Consider the following 23,049-nt stretch of genomic DNA (forward strand, 5'->3'; position numbering starts at 1 on the left):
TATGTAAACTTCTGACCCACTGCAAATGTGATGAAAGAAATCAAATCTGAAATAAATCATTCTCTCTACTAGTATTCGGACATTTCACATTCTTAAAATAAGGTGGTGATCCTAACTGACCTAAGACCTAAGATTTTTACTAGGATTAAATGTCAGGAATTGTGAAAAACTGAGTTTAAATGTATTTGGCTAAGGTGTATGTAAACTTCCGACTTCAACTGTATGTGTCAGAGTCACGGCTAGCTTCTGGTAAGGTCTTGGTTTACATATTCCAATGACCTTTGTAGAAATCAGATGAAAGGACTATATGAAAGATAAGCCTGTTTAAAAGGTCTGTATGAATAACAAGGTTATTGGTAGAATAATACATCATTAAGTTTTGATGATGTATCTGCAAATATGAAGGTGTTCAGAGGGTTTGTGTCCACTTTTAGCCTGGGTGCTGCTGAGATGTGTGAAGGGCATTGTCGGATAGTTACTAGTTGTGAGTTATTTGCACTTGTGTGCATCCACTTTGAGTGAATCTGTCACGCCCTGGTTTAAGTATTTTGTGTTTTTCTTCATGTATTGGGTCAGGCCAGGGTGTGGCATGGGGTTTTTGTATTATGGTGTGTTTTTGTCTTGGGGTTTTGGTGTGATTGTATTGGGATTGTAGCTAGTGGGGTTATCTAGCAAAGTCTATGGCTGTCTGGAGTGGTTCTCAATCAGAGGCAGGTGTTTATCGTTGTCTCTGATTGGGAACCATATTTAGGCAGCCATATTCTTTGAGTTTGTCGTGGGTGATTGTCCTATGTGTCGTTGTTCCTGTCTCAGTGTTAGTTTACACTAGTATAGGCTGTTTCGGTTTTCGTTAAGTTCTTTGTTTTGTAGTGTTTGTTATTGATTCGTGTTTTACGTTCGTTCATTAAACATGGATCGCAATCTACACGCTGCATTTTGGTCCGACTCTCCTTCACACCTAGAAAACCGTAACAGAATCACCCACCACCAACGGACCAAGCAGCGTGTCAACAGGCAGGAGCAGCCCAAAGAGGAGATGCGCTATAAGGATTTCTGGACATGGGAGGAAATCCTAAACGGAGAAGGACCCGGGGCACAGCCTGGAGAATATCGCCGCCCCAAAGAAGAACTGGAGGCGGCGAAAGCGGAGAGGCGCCGGTATGAGGAGGCAGCACGGCGACTCGGAAGGAAGCCTGAGAGTCAGCCCCAAAAATTTATTGGGGGCTCAGGGAGAGTGTGGCAGAGTCAGGAGTCAGACCTGAGCCAGCTCTCCCTGTTTATCGTGAGGAGCCAAGGAGGAGATCAGAACCAGAGCCGGTGTTGGAGGTGAGCGAAACAGAGACTGTGAAGGAGTTAATGGGGAAATTGGAGGAGAGAGAAATGAGGGAGTTGCTGTGTTGGTGCTTTTTGCATGGAATTCGCCCGACGGAACGTGTCGGGATTTGATGGCACCTGGGTTAGCGCTCCATACTCGTCCTGAGGTGCGTGTTAGTCGGCTGGTGAAGTTGGTGCCAGCCTCACGCACCAGGCCTCCTGTGCACATCCCTAGCCTTGCACGTCCTGTGCCAGCACTGCTCTCAAGATCTCCAGTACACCTTCACGGTCTAGCCCATCCTGTGCCACCTCCACACTCCAGCCCTCCGGTAGCAGCTCCCCGCACCAGGCTTCCTGTGCGTGTTCTCGGTTCAGTACCACCAGTACCAGCACCACGCATCAGGCCTACAGTGCGCCTCGCCTCTCCAGCGCTGCCGGAGCCTTTCTTCTCTCCTGCGCTGCCGGAGTCTCCCGCCTGTTCAGCGCAGCCAGAGCCTTCCTCCTCTACAGCGCTGCTGCAGTCTCTCGCCTGTTCAGCGCAGCCAGAGCTGCCAGCCTGCATGGAGCAGCCAGAGCTGCCAGCCTGCATGGAGCAGCCAGAGCTGCCAGTCTACATGGAGCAGCCAGAGCTGCCAGTCTACATGGAGCAGCCAGAGCTGCCAGTCTACATGGAGCAGCCAGAGCTGCCAGTCTACATGGAGCAGCCAGAGCTGCCAGTCTACATGGAGCAGCCAGAGCTGCCAGTCTGCATGGAGCAGCCAGAGCTGTCAGTCTGCATGGAGCAGCCAGAGCTGTCAGTCTGCATGAAGCAGCCAGAGATGTCAGTCTGCATGAAGCAGCCAGAGCTGCCAGTCTGCAAGGAGCTGCCAGTCTGTAAGGAGCTGCCAGTCTGCACGGAGCTGTCAGTCTGCAAGGAGCTGCCAGTCTGTAAGGAGCTGCCAGTCTGCAAGGAGCTGCCAGTCTGTAAGAAGCCGCCAGAGCTGCCAGTCTGTAAGAAGCCGCCAGAGCTGTCAGCCTACATGGAGCAGCCAGAGCCGCCAGTCAGCGTGGAGCAGCCAGAACCGCCAGTGTTGGAGGTGAGCCACTCATCAGTAAAAGACAGCCCACTTGGAGTTTGCCAAAAGGGACATAAAGACTCCCAGACCATGAGAAACAAGATTCTCTGGTCTGATGAAACCAAGATTGAACTCTTTGTCCTGAATGTCAAGCTTCACGTCTGGAGGAAACCTGGCACCATCTCTACGGTGAAGCATGGTGGTGGCAGCATCATGCTGTGGGGGATGTTCTTCAGAGGCAGGGACTGAGAGAATAGACAGGATCGAGGGAAAGATGAACGGAGCAAAGTACAGAGAGATCCTTGACGAAAACCTGCTCCAGAGTGTTCAGGACCTCAGACTGGGGCGAAGGTTCACCTTCCAACAGGACAACAACCCTAAGCACACAGCCAAGACAACGCAAGAGAGGCTTCGGAACAAGTCTCTGAATTTCCTTGAGTGGACCAGCCAGAGCCTGAACTTGAACCCGATCGAAAAATCTCTTGGAGAGACCTGAAAACAGCTGTGCAGCGACGCTCCCCATCCAACCTGACAGAGCTTGAGAAGATCTGCAGAAGGACTGAGAAAATACTTATGTAAATGTAATATTTCAGTTTTGTTTTCATAATACATTTGCAAATATTTCTTAAAACCTGTTTTTTCTTTGTCATTATGTGGTATTTTGTGTAGATTGATGAGGGAAATAAACTATTTAATCAATTTTAGAATAAGGCTGTAACATAACAAAATGTGGAAAAAGTCTAAGGGCCTGAATACTTTTTGAATGCACTGTATACAGTGCCTTGCGAAAGTATTCGGCCCCCTTGAACTTTGCGACCTTTTGCCACATTTCAGGCTTCAAACATAAAGATATAAAACTGTATTTTTTTGTGAAGAATCAACAACAAGTGGGACACAATCATGAAGTGGAACGACATTTATTGGATATTTCAAACTTTTTTAACAATTCAAAAACTGAAAAATTGGACGTGCAAAATTATTCAGCCCCTTTACTTTCAGTGCAGCAAACTCTCTCCAGAAGTTCAGTGAGGATCTCTGAATGATCCAATGTTGACCTAAATGACTAATGATGATAAATACAATCCACCTGTGTGTAATCAAGTCTCCGTATAAATGCACCTGCACTGTTATAGTCTGAGAGGTCCGTTAAAAGCGCAGAGAGCATCATGAAGAACAAGGAACACACCAGGCAGGTCCGAGATACTGTTGTGAAGAAGTTTAAAGCCGGATTTGGATACAAAAAGATTTCCCAAGCTTTAAACATCCCAAGGAGCACTGTGCTAGCGATAATATTGAAATGGAAGGAGTATCAGACCACTGCAAATCTACCAAGACCTGGCCGTCCCTCTAAACTTTCAGCTCATACAAGGAGAAGACTGATCAGAGATGCAGCCAAGAGGCCCATGATCACTCTGGATGAACTGCAGAGATCTACAGCTGAGGTGGGAGACTCTGTCCATAGGACAACAATCAGTAGTATATTGCACAAATCTGGCCTTTATGGAAGAGTGGCAAGAAGAAAGCCATTTCTTAAAGATATCCATAAAAAGTGTCATTTAAAGTTTGCCACAAGCCACCTGGGAGACACACCAAACATGTGGAAGAAGGTGCTCTGGTCAGATGAAACCAAAATGGAACTTTTTGGCAACAATGCAAAACGTTATGTTTGGCGTAAAAGCAACACAGCTCATCACCCTGAACACACCATCCCCACTGTCAAACATGGTGGTGGCAGCATCATGGTTTGGGCCTGCTTTTCTTCAGCAGGGACAGGGAAGATGGTTAAAATTGATGGGAAGATGGATGGAGCCAAATACAGGACCATTCTGGAAGAAAACCTGATGGAGTCTGCAAAAGACCTGAGACTGGGATGGAGATTTGTCTTCCAACAAGACAATGATCCAAAACATAAAGCAAAATCTACAATGGAATGGTTCAAAAATAAACATATCCAGGTGTTAGAATGGCCAAGTCAAAGTCCAGACCTGAATCCAATCGAGAATCTGTGGAAAGAACTGAAAACTGCTGTTCACAAATGCTCTCCATCCAACCTCACTGAGCTCGAGCTGTTTTGCAAGGAGGAATGGGAAAAAATATCAGTCTCTCGATGTGCAAAACTGATAGAGACATACCCCAAGCGACTTACAGCTGTAATCGCAGCAAAAGGTGGTGCTACAAGGTATTAACTTAAGGGGGCTGAATAATTTTGCACGCCCAATTTTTCAGTTTTTGATTTGTTAAAAAAGTTTGAAATATCCAATAAACGTCATTCCACTTCATGATTGTGTCCCACTTGTTGTTGATTCTTCACAAAAAAATACAGTTTTATATCTTTATGTTTGAAGCCTGAAATGTGGCAAAAGGTCGCAAAGTTCAAGGGGGCCGAATACTTTCGCAAGGCACTGTATGTATTTATACTCCAGACTCCGACATTGCTCGTCCTAATATTTCAATATTTCTTAATTCCATTCTTTTACTTTTTAGATCTGTGTGTATTGTTAGATATTACTGCGCTGTTGGAGCTAGGAACACAAGCATTTCACTACACCCGCAATACCATCTGCTAATGTGTATGCGACCAATAACATTTGATTTGAATAGCAAAGTAATTTGCAGTTTGATTATTGGCACTACAATGCCACAGTAGTCATTACCAAACTTGTCTGTTTGATGTTTTACCATCACCGAAACATTTTGGAATGTTCATTCAAATCGTTCAACTGAGATTGTTACAAAGTAACATGTTCACCGCAAACAGAACCCTTGTTCAATTCACCTCTCGGATTATAGCCTTATGAGGCCAACTCTCTGTCCATTGTCTACTCCTGCCCACTCACTCAGTGACCAGACAGAAAATACCACTACACCACCACATGCAAATCTGGTTAATGGGTGTTGTGACATTTCTGGGCCACTGTATACCCAAGGTAAAACAGATTTATGTTATTGTAGGGATAGGATATCTAAACCTAGACTGTTACCATGTCTCAAGACCGCGTTACCCTGTTGAGCCAAAGCTCTGGAAGGTAACACAAGTCCCCAGGTCATGCAAACTCTGTCAATTTACGCCTCCTTCAGTTCACAATATTTACACACATGAAAGCCATGATAATCATTATATTTGTTTTTTGAAAAGAACAGAGCGATAGTAAAACTGTGTGGATGTGAGTATGTGTGTGTGTGTGTGTGTGTTGCTGAGTGTTCACTGTGGCCGGAGACAGCAGCAGGCTGTGGTGTGGGCCTTGTTTATGGTTCTCCTCCCATATTTGGATGTGGCACGGCCCCGGGCATGTCTCGAATAGCTGGGTGGTAACAGAGAAAGAGAGGGAGGGAGGGAGGGAGGGAGGGAGAGAGAGAGAGAGAGAGAGAGAGTGGGGGACACGGGGACACAGTGAGTGAAACAGCCTGGCCAGGACTAAAGCCCTTTTTGTTAGCTAACTGTCACCGGAGTTGGAACGAGAGAACGAGGGAAGCAGAGAGTGAAAGAAAGGACCAAATGAAGGGAAGGATATAGGCTGAGTGGTATTACAGCAGCTGGTGAGTACAGTACAGTAGTACAGTAGTCAGGTCTAAGGGTTGACTGTGAGGGCTCAGGTGTTGATAGGGCTAATGACATAATTGGTAGGTGTCATATGTTTCTTTTGTGGTTTATAACGAAGTTGTGTTCAATTCAGTTGAATTGTTCTTTATTGTGTAGTGGTAATGTAGACGTTGGGAATACCTATGTTTTACATCACCTTTTGTTCCTAGTTATGGAAGTTTGAGTTTAATGTTTGCTTGGGTTATAGTACACTGTAAGTTGGTAGTCAATACTCAAACTTATTTTTTGACTTTGGATGATTGAATGAGAGGGTCTGTCGGAGCATGATTTTGGAGTGTTTTCTCAGTTGCAGCAGATGCAAGGCTCTCTCTGCATGTCCTTTATTTTGTTTCTATGTCAACATGGTTGTTTACAGTACCCTTTGAATCATTGAGTGAGTCATTTGCGTGTGGAACATTTTATAAATGTGCCGCAATTATGGCACACCGCAACTATTAAGCTGCCTGCTCTAACTTCTTTTAAGACCAATTTAACTTGTGAGTTATGAGTTGAGACGCTGAATGAGGGACTTTGACTGGCTTGGCACAATACGTCATGTTGAATCGTCACTGTGGTGTTTCTATGGCCTTGTGGAAACAGTTACTACCTTGGATAGAGTGGAGAGTTTGTTCTGGTTTAATAAGGGGCCTAGTACCCCTCATAGGAGTGACAGAAGGACTAGTGTAGTTAGAGCTGGCAGTGACAGCACCATGAGACATAGCAGCAGGTTTACAGCCCACCCCTAAGCTCCTCAGAGCCCCCTAGATATCTCAGCTACCACATATCTGACTCAGCTATCTCTCTGTCCCTCAATTTCCCCCCATACCTCACCTACCTCTTATCTGCCTTTAGTTATCTCCTGTCTCTCACTGTCCCCCCATACCTCACCTACTTCATATCTGCCTTTAGCTATCTCCTGTCTCTCACTGTCCCTCCATACCTCAGCTACCTCATGTCTGACTCAGTTATCTCTCTGTCCCTCAGTGTCATCATCCCTGCCCCTACTTCAACTATGATTGTCCCTCCATACCTCAACTATCCCCTGTCTTTCACTGTCTCCCTCCTACATCGCCTCTCACTGTCTCTCTCTGGCTCCTTGCTACCTCAGCTCTCACTGTCTCTCTCTGGCTCCTTGCTACCTCAGCTCTCACTGTCTCTCTCTGGCTCCTTGCTACCTCAGCTCTCACAGTCTCTCTCTGGCTCCTTGCTACCTCAGCTCTCACTGTCTCTCTCTGACTCCTTGCTACCTCAGCTCTAACTGTCTCTCTCTGGCTCCTTGCTACCTCAGCTCTCACAGTCTCTCTCTGACTCTCTATACCATTTACAGCGATGGCGTATAGGTTTTATTTTAGGGGTATACCAGAGTCTGGATCTTTCAGTGATCCTTGCAGACAGTCGTCAACTCCCAGACAGAGAGATAGGCAGACATCATGACATGTAATCTTTAGTTCAGTTACTGATATGACTTCCATGCCATTACTACCAAATACAGATGGGTTGGCAGACAGACAGGCTGACAGGCAGACAAGTTGACAGACATCTCCATGACAGTTATCTTTACCACACATACTGATACGGCTGTCACAACACCTCTTGGACTAACTGACTGACAGACAGACAGACAGACCGTAAGACACGTCTCTATGACAGACAGACAGACAGACAGACAGACAGACAGACAGACTAGCCCTAGTGTTTGTCATTCAACCATCTTCATGAGGCTCTGTAATTCAGACTGCTGGTTGGCACAGCGATATCAAAGCCCGTCCCTGCTGAGGTGGGTGTCATGTCCCGTAGAGAGACGCCCTTTAGGCTGTCTGGCTCTGGCAGAGTCAGGCCATGACATCATCTAACGGGGACGTGTTGTCTGTGTGGTGTGTGGCTGAGATGACAGCTAGGGGCTGTTGCTGGTCAGGGTGATTCACACCTGGCCAGCCCCCAACATTGCCCAACAGGCACAGATCCAGGATCAGCTTATTGTCACCAAATACTAATTTGAACTGTTTATGGGAGAGACCGTGTGCAGGGGGCAACTACAGACAGACCCTTAGTTTTATACTGTGCTTCTAGGCCGGCTGCAGATTTTTCTCATTATTCTTTCACTTTTCATCTATTTCTGTCCTCCTCTCTCTCTTTGTAGAGCTCTCTCTGTGTGGGTTTCTCTTTCTCAAATCAAATCAAATCAAATGTATTTATATAGCCCTTCGTACATCAGCTGATATCTCCCTCCCTCCCTCCCTCCCTCCCCCTCCCTCCCCTCCCTCCCTCCCTCCCTCCCTCCCTCCCTCCCTCCCTCCCTCCCTCCCTCCCTCCCTCCCTCCCTCCCTCCCTCCCTCCCTCCGTGGCTGTTTTAGATGTGTGACTGACTGTGCGGTTTTAGTATTGTTTGTTTATGTATTTAACTAGCCTCCAGGACCTGCTGTTTTCATCCCATCATGCCCCTCTCTCTAGCAGCATGCCTTCCTTCCTGGTTTTACAGGCCCCGGTTTGTTCCTGTTTTCCCCCGCTAACCCCGTTTCCTCTCCCCCTCATCAGTAAGACCCGAAAGACCCGCGGCACAGGTCAACTATTTCCCTTAAATAGTGCTGTGTATGTGAGAGTCTGTGTGAGGAGAGAGGGGCTTTGGTGTGTTTCTCTATGTATGTAGTGAGCTGTGGGGTTGTGGGTTGGGAATTTATGAGAATAACGTGTATCCCATACGGTCAGACCCAGAGCACACCCCAAGGAAGACTTCTACACCACATTCCTCTCACACACTCAGAGGAATAGGAACATTTCTGAGGAACATGTTTGGGTGGTGTGTGTGAGAGTGTATGTTCTCACACTCTAATTGTGTGTCTTCTTTCTCAGTGTCCGTATCTCTATATATTTTTTAGCCAGTGTTCTTTGTTCCACTTCATCATCTGAGGGGATATTAGGTTAACTCCTTACCAGATCCACAACACTGTTGGTCTTGTCTTCATCCAGTCGGTGCTGCTAGCTAGCTTAGCACAATCAGTAGCCACCCAGCAGGGGATTTCTCTTTAAGTGGGCTGTAGTATTTTCCCACCCTTAAGTGTGTGTGTATAGAGTGTATTCGGTAAGTACTCAAACCACTTGACTTTTTCAACATTTTGTTACATTACAAACTTATTCTGAAATTGATTAAATTGTGTTTTCCCCTCATCAATCTACACACAATACCCCATAATGACAAAGCAAAACAAATGTTTGCAAACCTGAAAAATCACATTTACATAAGCATTCAGACCCTTTACTTAGTACTTTGTTGAAGCACCTTGGGCAGTGATTACAGCCTCTTAGGTAGGAAGCTACAAGCTTGGCACACCTGTATTTGGGAAGTTTCTCCCATTCCTCCCTGCAGATCCTCTCAAGCTCTTTCAGGTTGGATGGGGAGTGTCGCTGTAGAGATGTTCAGGTCTCTCCAGAGATGTTTGATTGGGTTCAAGTCCGGGTTCTGGCTGGGCCACTCAAGGGCATTCAGAGACTTGTCCCAAAGCCACTCCTGTATTGTCTTGGCTGTGTGCTTAGGGTCATTGTCCTGTTGGAAGGTGAACCTTCATCCCAGTCTGAGGTCCTGAGCGCTCTTGAGCAGGTTTTCATCAAGAATCTCTCTGTACTTTGCTCTGTTCATCATTGCCTTGATCCTGACTACTTTCCCAGTCCCTGCCGCTGAAAAACATCCCCACAGCATGATGCTGCCACCAAATAAAAATCAAATCAAATCAAATGTATTTATATAGCCCTTCATACATCAGCTGATATCTCAAAGTGCTGTACAGAAACCCAGCCTAAAACCCCAAACAGCAAGCAATGCAGGTGTAGAAGCACCACCACCATGCTTCACCGTAGGGATGGTGCTAGATCTGTGCCTCGGCACAATATGTCTCTGAGCTCTACGGACAATTCCTTTGACCTCATGGCTTGGTTTTTGGCATGCACTGTCAACTGTGGGACCTTATATAGACAGGTGTGTGCCTTTCCAATCATGTCCAATCAATTGAATTTTCCACAGGTGGACTCCAATCAAGTTGTAGAAACATCTCAAGAATGGTCAATGGAAACAGGATGCGCCTGAGCTCAATTTCGAGTCTCATAGCAAAGGGTCTGAATACTTATGTAAATAAGGTATTTCTGTTTTTAATTGTTTATATTTTGGCAAACATGTCTAAAAAATGGTTTTCACTTTGTCATAATGGGGTTTTGTGTGTAGATTGATGAGGGGAAAAAATATTGAATCCATTTTAGAATAAGGCTGTAACGTAAGTAAGTCAAGGGGTCTGAATACTTTCTGAAGGCACTGTATGTGTATGTGTGCATGTCCGTGTCTTATGAGCCTCGCACTCCACAAGGCCTCTGAGGAACCATTGGCTAAGTCAATTGAATGATACATGAATGGAAGGCTAATGATGTCCATCTCTCAGGTTAGCCCCAAACTATGTCTATAAATGAGCCTGTTAACTCTGTCCTGTCAACTCCGTCCTGTCAACTCCGTCCTGTCAACTCCGTCCTGTCAACTCCGTCCTGTCAACTCTGTCCGGTCAACTCCGTCCTGTCCACTCTGTCCTGTCAACTCTGTCCTGTCAACTCTGTCCTATTTGTGACTCACTCTGAAGAAATGTCTGTCTCGTCACTGATAGTAACTGTAGGCCTAAATTTAGCTAATGGACAAACAGTGTACCTCATCTCAGTGTTGACAGGCATCTACTTTAGCTGACTACCCTAACTAGCTATTCCTGCCGGGCAGATTCATGTTGGAAGAGATTTATGGCTTGGTCTTTGTTTCAGAGCCACAGCTATCGCTTGGCTAGCATACTAAGAAGCTTTATGGTGGCTCAGCAACGACTTACTGTACTAAAAATTGTCCCTGTGTTTTTTAAGGCCAGTGAATCTATACTGAAACCCACCCCAGCAATGCTCACACCCAGCTGAGCAGGAATATGTTGATTCTATACACGACATACATCCATTATCAACGTATCCCAATGATGGCAGTGAACTCTCCCATACATCAAAACTCACACATCTTTATATAATCTTTGTTTTTAATAATAGAGGAAGCTCAGCTCACCACATTTCTTCTGTTGCTTTCAACTTAGACACACAGGAATGTGTGTGTGTGTGTGTGAATAATACACAAAGCTGATATGTATAAAGAGCCTCTTTGAGACCATGGGCATTGTGTTTATGTCAGTCGTGTGTGTGTGTTTTTGGATGCCTGTACTAACTCACGCCCCACGGGTGAGGTAAATGTGAAGTCTGCAGAGTTCCAGTCATTCCCCTCACACTTTGAAACACTTCCTTTCTGAGTGAAGAGAATGTGTCGAACCCTTCAGCCCCTCTCTTCTTGGTGAAGACGGGACAAAAATCGAAATAAGTCATTTGTGAGACAAGAAAGTCTCGGTGTTCAAATTCACTATAGAGCCGTGTGAAGCTGCTGATGGGTAGAGACAACAGGTTCCCATACATTTCCCTCACAGACCATATTTAAAAGCATTAGTGTATTTGAGGATTACAAACAGGCTATTTTGGTACCAGAAAATATGTCATGTGATCATGTACCACCAGTGAGTCATGAACCACAGTTTGGGAACCTCTCCCTCTTTCTCAGTTATCCTCCCATCTATTTCCTTTCTTTCACTGCTTTTCCCTCTCTTCCCTGTCTTCCCTAGACTTTATGAGTTTGGTTAAATGTCACCATGTCCAATCATAGTTTATTTTTTCCAGAGATCTGCCTCTCCTGACAGAACAGAGATCTGCCTCTCCTAACAGAACAGAGATCTGCCTCTCCAAATAGAACAGAGATCTGTCCCTCCTAACAGAACATATATCTGTCTCTCCTAACAGAACAGAGATCTGCCTCTCCTAACAGAACAGAGATCTGTCCCTCCTAACAGAACAGAGATCTGCCCCTCCTAACAGAACAGAGATCTGCCCCTCCTAACATAACAGAGATCTGCCCCTCCTAACATAACAGAGATCTGTCCCTCCTAACATAACAGAGATCTGTCCCTCCTAACAGAACAGAGATCTGCCCCTCCTAACAGAACAGAGATCTGTCCTCCTAACAGAACAGAGATCTGTCCCTCCTAACAGAACAGAGATCTGTCCCTCCTAACAGAACAGAGATCTGCCCCTCCTAACAGAACAGAGATCTGCCCCTCCTAACAGAACAGAGATCTGTCCCTCCTAACAGAACAGAGATCTGTCCCTCCTAACAGAACAGAGATCTGACTCTCCTAACAGAACAGAGATCTGTCCCTCTCCTAACAGAACAGAGATCTACCCTCCTAACAGAACAGAGATCTTACTCTCCTAACAGAACAGAGATCTGTCCCTCCTAACAGAACAGAGATCTGTCTCTCCTAACAGAACAGAGATCTGTCCCTCCTAACAGAACAGATATCTGTCCCTCCTAACAGAACAGAGATCTGACTCTCCTAACAGAACAGAGATCTGACTCTCCTAACAGAACAGAGATCTGTCCCTCCTAACAGAACAGAGATCTGTCCCTCCTAACAGAACAGAGATCTGACTCTCCTAACAGAACAGAGATCTGACTCTCCTAACAGAACAGAGATCTGTCCCTCCTAACAGAACAGAGATCTGTCCCTCCTAACAGAACAGATATCTGTCTCTCCTAACAGAACAGAGATCTGCCCCTCCTAACAGAACAGAGATCTGACTCTCCTAACAGAACAGAGATCTGTCCCTCCTAACAGAACAGAGATCTGACTCTCCTAACAGAACAGAGATCTGTCTCTCCTAACAGAACAGAGATCTGTCCCTCCTAACAGAACAGAGATCTGTCTCCTAACCTAACAGAACAGAACAGAGATCTGTCCCTCCTAACAGAACAGAGATCTGTCCCTCCTAACAGAACAGATATCTGTCCCTCCTAACAGAACAGAGATCTGCCCCTCCTAACAGAACAGAGATCTGTCCCTCCTAACAGAACAGAGATCTGTCCCTCCTAACAGAACAGAGATCTGACTCTCCTAACAGAACAGAGATCTGTCCCTTCTAACAGAACAGAGATCTGACTCTCCTAACAGAACAGAGATCTTATCTGCCCCTCCTAACAGAACAGAGATCTGTCCCTCCTAACAGAACAGAGATCTGTACCTCCTAACAGAACAGAGATCTGTCCCTTCTAACAGAACAGAGATCTGACTCTCCTAACAGAACAGAGATCTTACTCTCCTAACAGAACAGAGATCTGTCCCTCCTAACAGAACAGAGATCTGTCCCTCCTAACAGAACAGATATCTGTCTCTCCTAACAGAACAGAGATCTGCCTCTCCTAACAGAACTGAGATGTGCCTCTCCTAACAGAACAGAGATGTGCCTCTCCTAACAGAACAGAGATCTGTCCCTCCTAACAGAACAGAGATCTTACTCTCCTAACAGAACAGAGATCTGTCCCTCCTAACAGAACAGAGATCTTACTCTCCTAACAGAACAGAGATCTGTCCCTCCTAACAGAACAGAGATCTGTCTCTCCTAACAGAACAGAGATCTGACTCCTAACAGAACAGACACCAACAGCTGGAAACGTGTCACCCCTCTGGTTTTTGGGTTTTCTCCATTGAATGATCCCAGTCTCTGAGAACAAGGGTATCCCCTCTTCTGTAGGAGGCAAACCCTCAGTGTGTGTGTGTGTGTGTGTGTGTGTGTGTGTGTGTGTGTGTGTGGGTGTGTGTGTGGGTGTGTGTGTGTGTGTGAGAGAGAGAGAGACATAGAGACAGATAGATTACTAGAGAGAGAGAGGCCAGGGAAACCCCAGTGTGAGTGTGAGTGATGTCACTGTGTAGGAGTGGGTCCAGGCCAGGACTCAGGGTGGTTAGCTGCGTGGGTGTTGTAGTTTTAGGAAACTCCCAATGCCAGGAAGGAAGTGACAGATTCCACTGGACCAGCTCACAGCTCACAACTCATAGTTCAACTCCCCAGGGAATGGACTAGCTCCACCCCACCTCGCCCAATCCCAACATCAATAGGTGAAGGGTGGCACATCTCTGTCTCCTCACAACCAATGAGAGAGGGAGGGGAAGGCTATGCCAACTCAGTATCATTTGAATTATAGCCTAGTGAAGGATTTCTCCCCTTCATCTCAACCAAACCAAGTGTGATGGCAAAGGGCTACTCTATTTAATCTAACTAAAGGAAAGAAAACACAGAAAGGAAGGAGGAAGAGAAGAAATCTATCTCCAGGTAAGAAAAGCTTTCATGGGAGTTGATTCAGGACTTGGACTTGGCTTGAAGTAGGTTATCAGTCAAACTGTTCTGGACTGGGGAGTATTTTGCGGGCAATATCAGGAGCACTAGAAGTTCCCTACAAAAATAAGGAACAGTGTGTTCTGGTGGGTAAGCAAGGGTAGCTTTCTCCCTCTTCTCTTTCTCTCTCCTCTCTCTCTCCCCTTCTCTCTCATTCTGCTACTGTAGCGTTGTTGACATGGCCTCGTAAATAGCTGTGGTCAGAGAACCTCTCCATGTGTCACTGTGGAACCCCCCCACCAACTAACACCCTGCTGTGCTGATGTTCAGAAGCTGCTCCCTGTGACCAGATATCACCTGTTCCTCTAAGCAGCTGTTGAAAGAGAAGGGTCTTTTTGAGGTGTGTGTGTGTGTGTGTGTGTTTGTGTGTGTGTGTGTGTGTGTGTGTGTGTGTGTGTGTGTGTGTGTGTGTGTGTGTGTGTGTGTGTGAGTGTGAGTGTGCGTGTGTGTTTTCATGGTCAATATGGTCCTGAAAATATTCTGGAGAAGTTTATAGGAGAACAAAGATGATGCAGGGCATTGTAATCAATATGAACCTGAGTTTCTGGTCTCAAATTGGGCCTCATATTGTTTAAAACATGCCTCTTGATCTTATGCCATCCTTCATCATCAGACATGTTCAAGTTTAGAGCTGTTGTGAGACCAGATGTTGAGGAATTGGTTGGTGGAGTGATTGGTCCAGGAAATGGGTGCTGGAGGTTGCCAGGGACTCCTGCCAAACTTGAGAGGTGGCTATTAGCGGAAATGTTGGCCTTAAATCAAGAGTGATGTATCTGCATGGGAGAACATCTGAGGATTATACACAGCATGCTGACATCGATGCATAAAAACAGTTACTCAGTGACAAAATCACCTCAGCAAATGAAACGTGCTGCGTTCATATAGATGTCAAATGACATACACTGTATATATAACATAGGAATTCTGGTGCTCTCACATACTGTAGATTCTGATATTGAAGAATCTGGGAATTCTGATGTGGTAATTCTGTCGTTGCCATGGCGAGTTTGTGCTCTGTGTCTGGGAGATGTTCCACAGACGGTGGTGCGGGGGTCCTTGTCACGCCATGTAGGGTTGTGCTGCCTGACGCATCATGACAGGTCCTGGACTGGGATGCATGGACCCCTAATGTACTTATACTAGACCAGAGCCAGAGCCAGGGCTGTTATGGTGGGCTGGAGGCTCCATGTGTTTAGGGCTGAAAGGCCTGGATGTGTATGTATATACATATATGCACTCAACACTACTGTATTAGAAGAATAATATGCTGTGTTGACTTAAGCTTCCATTAAGTTATGTCTCCTTGGAGGATGGAGTGAATTCTCTTTTCCATGGGGGACTAGCTGTCGTGGTCCAGTCTCAGGAAACAGTTAGGAGTCAGGCACAAGTCCCTGTGGTGTGAAAGTGACTGTGATGTTGGGTCATTTGTGAGGAGTTTTCAAAATCAGAAATGTGTTAGTTTCTCCTCTTTGTTTGTGCACCTTTTAATAGCATGTATTCTTCTTCTCTCTTTCAGACGTTGTTCACACCCAAGGCCCCCTCGACGGCAGCCTGTATGCCCGAGTCACAAAGAAAGAGTCCCTCGATGGAGTGGTCACAATCAACGGCCTTCCCGTCCTCGACCACCCCCTAACCAACGCAGACCACACCCCCCAACACCCTGACCACACCCTCCCAAGTTCTGACCGCACCCTCCCGGTAGTGGGCCACGCCTCCCTGCCCGCGGTCGACCACGCCCTGTCGGTAAGCAGCGACTCTGGGAACTCGACAGCATCCGTCAAAACCGATCGCACCGATGACCACAGTCTGTTGCTGCATGGAGCGGTGAACACCAACCAGAACCACAACACGCCCAGTCATCCCCCTCTGAGTCCCCAGGAGAAGAGAGAGTTGGACCAGCTTCTGAGTGGCCTTGAGGCCCCCATGCTCCACCGCCAGGCCTACCTGGCTACCTCCACCAGCCCCGGGGGGGCAGTACGCCACCTTGTCCCAGCCCAGGTGCACGTCAGCGGGCATACCCGGCTCATTGCAGCCCCCTCCGCCGAAGAGCGCGAGACGGACATCTTGGACGACGAGCTGCACATCAGTCAGGAGGGTAACAGCGTGGACAGTCTGGGAACACTCTCGTCATTGGAGGGCCAGGCCACGCCCGCAGAGCTGTACTACCAATCACAGAAACCCATTAATAGGCAGAACGACGGGCCATACCTAGAAAAGCTACGGGAGATGCCGGTGCACCGGGTACGGACTTCTACGTCGGCACAGGAGCGGATCATGGACTCCAGTTCGCCCCAGGAGGAGGAGTACTCTCCTAACAGTTACCAGAACGGGAGTATGCAGCGTTCCCAGTCCTTCGGGACCCCCGAGCCTGGAGGCCACAAGCTGCCCATGGCCCCTGAGAGGAGCACCAGTAGCAGGGAGGCAGTCCAGAGGGGGCTGAATGCATGGCACCAGTACAGTCTGCCAGACGACCCCTTCGGTCCTCCCTTACAGAGCACCCACAGTCTACCCCACTTCCCCCACACCGCCTCTCAGCACGACATAGAGCAGTCTATCGAAGCCCTCGACATGCTGATGCTGGATCTGGACCCACACACAGGACAGGTGCCCAAGTCCTACAGCGCCCCTTCTGGTGAGAACAGTGTAGGAGGGCCAGCCCAGATCCCCTTCTCCCAATCTCTGGCCAGGCCGTCCTACCAGGCAGACTCAGCCATCCATGGCTATAACATTAACTACAATGCCTTCGGACAGCCTCTGAGGTCGACGGCTGGCCGGGTTTCAACGTCGCCCGTCCAGAGTCCTGTGGCTGAGTCTCCCCTGTCGTATGCCCCCCCGAGGTCCGCCTCGTACCAGCCCCATACCAACACCACTCCCATACACCCCCCCGAGCCCTACCACATGCACCCAGCTCAGGGGCCTGGTTCCCCCCTCTACCCCTCTGACTCCGCCTCCATCTTCGGACAGCTCCAGATGAAGCCCCTGAACTCGTACCCAGGTGGGACGGTGGTGTCCCACTCCCCAGACCGCAAGGGAGGGTCTCCCTATCATGGCTACAGCACCTCCTCCTCCCCCTTCCCCAACTCTTCCCCCCTTCTCAAGGAGCCAGAACCTGAGGAGGAGAACCTCAACCTGGAGGGCCTGGTGGCTCAACGCATCGCTGGTAAGTCACTACCGGATTGAGGATTAGATTGAATATCCCTGTTTAGTTTCACAATTTTCTGACATTTTCATATTTCATGTTTCATTATGTCATTTTCAAAAGCAGAGGTATTCGCTGTTACATCAGGTATTTCATGTTTCAATACATAAAAGCAGAGGTATTTTTCATAAAAGCAGAGGTATTCGCTGTCACAATACATAAAAGCAGAGGTATTCGCTGTCACAATACATAAAAGCAGAGGTATTCGCTGTCACAATACATAAAAGCAGAGGTATTCGCTGTCACAATACATAAAAGCAGAGGTATTCGCTGTCACAATACATAAAAGCAGAGGTATTCGCTGTCACAATACATAAAAGCAGAGGTATTCGCTGTCACAATACATAAAAGCAGAGGTATTCGCTGTCACAATACATAAAAGCAGAGGTATTCGCTGTCACAATACATAAAAGCAGAGGTATTCGCTGTCACAATACATAAAAGCAGAGGTATTCGCTGTCACAATACATAAAAGCAGAGGTATTCGCTGTCACAATACATAAAAGCAGAGGTATTCGCTGTCACAATACATAAAAGCAGAGGTATTCGCTGTCACAATACATAAAAGCAGAGGTATTCGCTGTCACAATACATAAAAGCAAAAAGACATTATAATGATGTCATATGTACCTATGACAACTGAAATGCGCATTTAACCCAACCCCTCTGAATCAGAGAAGTGGGGGGGAGGGGCTGTCTTAATTCTATATTGGAAATAGAAGCTACTGTTTACATGTACTCTAATATATCTAATTCTATGTTGGAAATAGAAGCTACTGTTTACATGTACTCTAATATATATAATTCTATATTGGAAATAGAAGCTACTGTTTACATGTACTCTAATATATCTAATTCCATATTGGAAATAGAAGCTACTGTTTCATGTCCCCAGCTTTGTCTGACCTTGGTAATAGGTGGAATCATCATATCATTGAGCTAGCTAGATAAAAACTCTCAGTTGAGCAGGACAGATATAGTCTGAAAACCTACGGTGAGCTCTGAGCTGTGTCCTACAGCGAGGGGAGAGCTGGACACCATGGAGATGAGATTTAAGGTGGTAAGAATAGACATGCTGGTTGAGTTCTCAGCTACCATGCATTTTCCACATTCATGTCCCGCCACGTATGGAAGCGTATGGTATGGTTCTCACAGATGCCACCAAGTGGGCTTATTTGGTAGTTGCCTTTGTCTTTCTACCGCAGATGTTGACTTGGTGTTTGGTATTTTATTAGAATCATTAGCTGTTGTGAAAGCAGCAGCTAGTCTTCCCGCGGTCCACACAGAACAGGAAACATGTCATAACACTAATGTGAGGTGAAGCAGTGTTTCTCAATCCGGTTCTGGGGGATTCCAAAATGTGCACATTTTGGTTCTATCCCTGCTCTAATTTCTGTCATCTCTCATTTTAACTTCCCTTCTTTATTCTGTTTGTTTAATGACTTCACAGAATAAAATGTTCATTTTCCTTTATTCATTTTTTTCTCTCTGTCTTTTTCTGTTTCTGTCTCTTGTTCTGTCCATCCATTCCTCTGCTCTGTTGGACCACCCTTCACGCCATTGCATCTGCCCCTGCACCTCCTTCCTCCTCCTTCTCTTCCTCCTCCACCTCCTCCTCTGCCTCCTATCCACCACCCCCACTGTGAGCAGAGTACAACGCTCGTATTCAGGGCATCAACGAAAGCATTTCCACTACGCCACAATCTGACCGCCATCGCTCTTATTCTTTCTCTGGTTTGTCTCACTCTCTCACTCTCTCTCTCTCTCTCTCTCTCTCACTCTCTCACTCTCACTCTCTATCTCTATCACTCTCTTTCTTGTGACAACATTCCTCTTAAAATAAGCAAATCACTTATTTTAAGTTTGGAATGATGTATGAAACCTGGAATATACAGTGTAGACACACTCTGAAACTTATTTCCAGATCCATATTTTAGATCCCCACTAAAGTGATCGTTCTTCCTAAATACATTCCTGAAACTGAAGGAAAGCCTTTGGGAATTCCTGACGCTGTTGTTGGCGTTCCAGGGATGCGTTCCCGTGGGATGACGCCGGAGGAGGCTCAGGAGACCGTCCGCCGTCGGACCACTAGCGAGGGGCACTACCAGAGTGGCAACGAGGACCCTCCAGCCCACACAGGGGCGCCGGTGCGCTCCCCTGTCCACTCGTCACACTTCCACATCCACAACCCTGGAGGAAGACCCAGAGAGGTAGAGTACATACCCCTGTCCAGCCACAGGCAGCAAGCTCTCTCTCTAGTCTCTATCAGCTTAAAATGGTCCTCCGTTCATTGAATAGTTCATTGTTTCACTGTGAGAGTAACCATGTCTGTTGTGTGTGTGTGTGTGTGTGTGTGTGTGTGTGTGTGTGTGTGTGTGTGTGTGTGTGTGTGTGTGTGTGTGTGTGTGTGTGTGTCTATGTGGACTTTGTGTTGGTGTGTGTGGGTTTGTAATGTGTCGCTATCTCTGTCCGTATATGTATCTGTGTGTTATTTTCTGTCTGTGCCTGTTTGCATTACCTCTCTGTGTGTATTGTCCTTGTCCGTGTGTATTTTCTGGCTCCTTCTGTGTCTGTGGGGGGGTGGTGGTGTTATGTCGTGTGTTGTGTGTGTGTGTTGCGTGTGTGCTGTGTCCCCTCCTTCCAGGGCCCCATGCACAGCTACCGCGAGGCGTATGGGGATGATGATGCTGACGGTCGGGCTGCTGTCAGTCCTATGTTCAGCAGAGGTGGTGAGGCCCACCCCCTGACCCCTGCCTTCCCTGTCTCACCTCAGACCCCTTACTTCAACATGTGTAAGTTCACCTCCCTGCAGACAGATGGCGCCAGCAGACCTTACTCCATTGCCACTGTTCGTCAATCACAATTATACGACTGCCATAAACGTTAAGTATGTAGTATCTTTCATACTTGCAGTTGAAGCCTAAAGTGATGCACAATAAGTGGTTGTAGAAGGGGCCCCAGTTCCAATGCTTTTAAGATGCATCCTTCTTTACTGCCTTCTTATAAAGGAGGAACGATGCGTTCTGACATTATTTGGACAGGGCCAGAGAAAGTCACTGCTGTTACTGTAATGTTCAATTGTTGGTGTTTTGATTGGGACTAATCGGTGGTGGTGGGTTTCCTAAATGAATTCAATAACACCTTTCTTTCTCTTGTAGAGATGATTCAATGGTAAACTAATACTAATTCCCTCTGTGAAAGACATTATGAGAGACTGGGGATAAAACTGAAAAATGACATTTGAATCATTTAGCAGGCACACTTATCCAGAGCGACTTACAGTAGTGAATGTATACATCTTTTAACTTTTTCATACGGTTCCTCTGTGGGAGTCAAACCCACAACCCTGGCAAGTTACATGCTCTACCAACTGAGCCACACAGGAATAGATAGAAGATAATAATGTATTGTAGTTTCAACACTTAACCTATGACCTATAAATCATGTCAGGTTAGACAGTAGATTGCTTCTTGGCACCATAAAGATACCATAGAGATAAATACTGTATCTATCTGTATTTATCTTAATGATCATTTCAATAGACAGACTGCCTTAGGACTTATTTGGGACCAACCAGGGTTAGGGCTCCCTATTCCTGCAGTGGTCACAGCCACACTGTAGTTGAAGTAAGGACCCGCTTTGAGCCCCCAGATACCCCCCTCCATCTACCCCCTTTACCCTGCCCCACTACCCCTGCTCTGGCCCCTGCCTGCCCTCTCTGGAGGCACTATCTTTGAAACAGACAGACAAAGAATTGATGTGGGATTCTTTGGTAAGTGGAGGATGCATGGAATCTTCAGATTACTGTGTCCAGTCCACCACGCCAACCCTGCCAAACTCTTTTCCTCCACTGGAAAACTGATGGAATCTTCAGATTACTGTGTCCAGTCCACCACGCCAACCCTGCCAAACTCTTTTCCACCACTGGAAAACTGATGGAATCTTCAGATTACTGTGTCCAGTCCACCACGCCAACCCTGCCAAACTCTTTTCCTCCACTAGAAAACTGATGGAATCTTCAGATTACTGTGTCCAGTCCACCACGCCAACCCTGCCAAACTCTTCCTCCACTGGAAAACTGATGGAATCTTCAGATTACTGTGTCCAGTCCACCACGCCAACCCTGCCAAACTCTTTTCCTCCACTGGAAAACTGATGGAATCTTCAGATTACTGTGTCCAGTCCACCACGCCAACCCTGCCAAACTCTTTTCCTCCACTGGAAAACTGATGGAATCTTCAGATTACTGTGTCCAGTCCACCAAGCCAACCCTGCCAAACTCTTTTCCCCCACTGGAAAACTGATGGAATCTTCAGATTACTGTGTCCAGTCCACCAAGCCAACCCTGCCAAACTCTTTTCCTCCGCTGGAAAACTGATGGCATTTCAATTCACTTCATGAATTGACTGAATAAAAAAAATGGATTGGATCCCAATCCTGGCATGTAGTCATTGTGTCTCCTTGGATATACAGTACTACTATGTAGTTACTAGATGTACTGTTCAGGATGCCATTGGTTCCCTCTCCGTGTCACCAGTCCCTCAGTGAACTGTTCTGTGTTGGTTTGCTTTCTGCATGCCATGTTCCAACTCTTGCATGGCCGGGGCACGTTGTACTGTATCTCCATTCACCATCCTGTTTGTCCTGTTGTTGTAGTTTGTTGGTTGTTTGGATCTGACACTATGTATTCTGTATGAATCAGCTCAGATCTTCTGTAGGCTAAACACTTACAGTTTGGTTTGGTCTCTCTCTTTCTCTCATTATCTATAATTTCTCTCTCTCTCTCTTTCTTTCTCCCTCTATCGCACTTTGTATCTATCTATCTCTTTCTCGCTCTCACTCTCTCTTTCTGTTTCTCTCTCTCTCTCTGTTTCTCTCTCTCTCTCTCTCTGTTTCTCTCGCTCTGTTCCTCTGTTTCTCTCTCTCTCTCTGTTTCTCTCTCTCTCTCTGTTTCTCTCGCTCTGTTCCTCTGTTTCTCTCTCTCTCTCTGTTTCTCTCTCTCTCTCTGTTTCTCTCGCTCTCTCGCTCTGTTCCTCTCGCTCTGTTCCTCTGTTTCTCTCGCTCTCTCGCTCTGTTTCTCTCGCTCTCTCTCTCTGTTTCTCTCTTTCTCTCTGTTTCTCTCGCTCTCTCGCTCTGTTTCTCTCGCTCTCTCTCTCTGTTCCTCTGTTTCTCTGTTTCTCTCGCTCTGTTCCTCTGTTTCTCTCGCTCTGTTCCTCTGTTTCTCTCGCTCTCTCTCTCTGTTCCTCTGTTTCTCTCGCTCTGTTCCTCTGTTCCTCTGTTTCTCTCGCTCTGTTCCTCTGTTTCTCTCGCTCTCTCTCTCTGTTCCTCTCGCTCTGTTCCTCTGTTTCTCTCGCTCTCTCTCTCTGTTTCTCTCGCTCTCTCGCTCTGTTCCTCTGTTTCTCTCGCTCTCTCTCTCTGTTTCTCTCGCTCTCTCTCTCTGTTTCTCTCGCTCTCTCGCTCTGTTCCTCTGTTTCTCTCTCTCTCTCTCTCTGTTTCTCTCTCTCTCTCTGTTTCTCTCGCTCTCTCTCTCTGTTCCTCTCGCTCTGTTCCTCTGTTTCTCTCGCTCTCTCTCTCTGTTTCTCTCGCTCTCTCTCTCTGTTTCTCTCGCTCTCTCGCTCTGTTCCTCT

The 23,049-nt window shown here is 46.7% G+C and overlaps 1 protein-coding gene across 19 annotated transcripts in view; it reads left to right on the forward strand.

The window, feature by feature from the left end:
* Positions 1-23,049, forward strand: part of LOC112235584 (tensin) — a 249,505-nt gene that overhangs the window by 217,124 nt on the left and 9,332 nt on the right. For 17 of the 19 annotated variants that reach the window (XM_042323790.1, XM_042323789.1, XM_042323797.1 and 14 more), the window contains 4 exons: positions 15,740-17,383; positions 19,073-19,156; positions 19,451-19,632; positions 20,067-20,214. In XM_042323790.1, coding sequence (XP_042179724.1) covers positions 15,740-17,383; positions 19,073-19,156; positions 19,451-19,632; positions 20,067-20,214 — 2,058 coding nt within the window. The remainder of the gene's footprint in view (positions 1-15,739; positions 17,384-19,072; positions 19,157-19,450; positions 19,633-20,066; positions 20,215-23,049) is intronic. The other 2 variants (XM_042323801.1, XM_042323807.1) reach the window with 1 other exon arrangement.

Source organism: Oncorhynchus tshawytscha, linkage group LG07, assembly GCF_018296145.1.
Source record: "Oncorhynchus tshawytscha isolate Ot180627B linkage group LG07, Otsh_v2.0, whole genome shotgun sequence".
In the NCBI taxonomy this organism is placed as follows: Eukaryota; Metazoa; Chordata; class Actinopteri; order Salmoniformes; family Salmonidae; genus Oncorhynchus; species Oncorhynchus tshawytscha.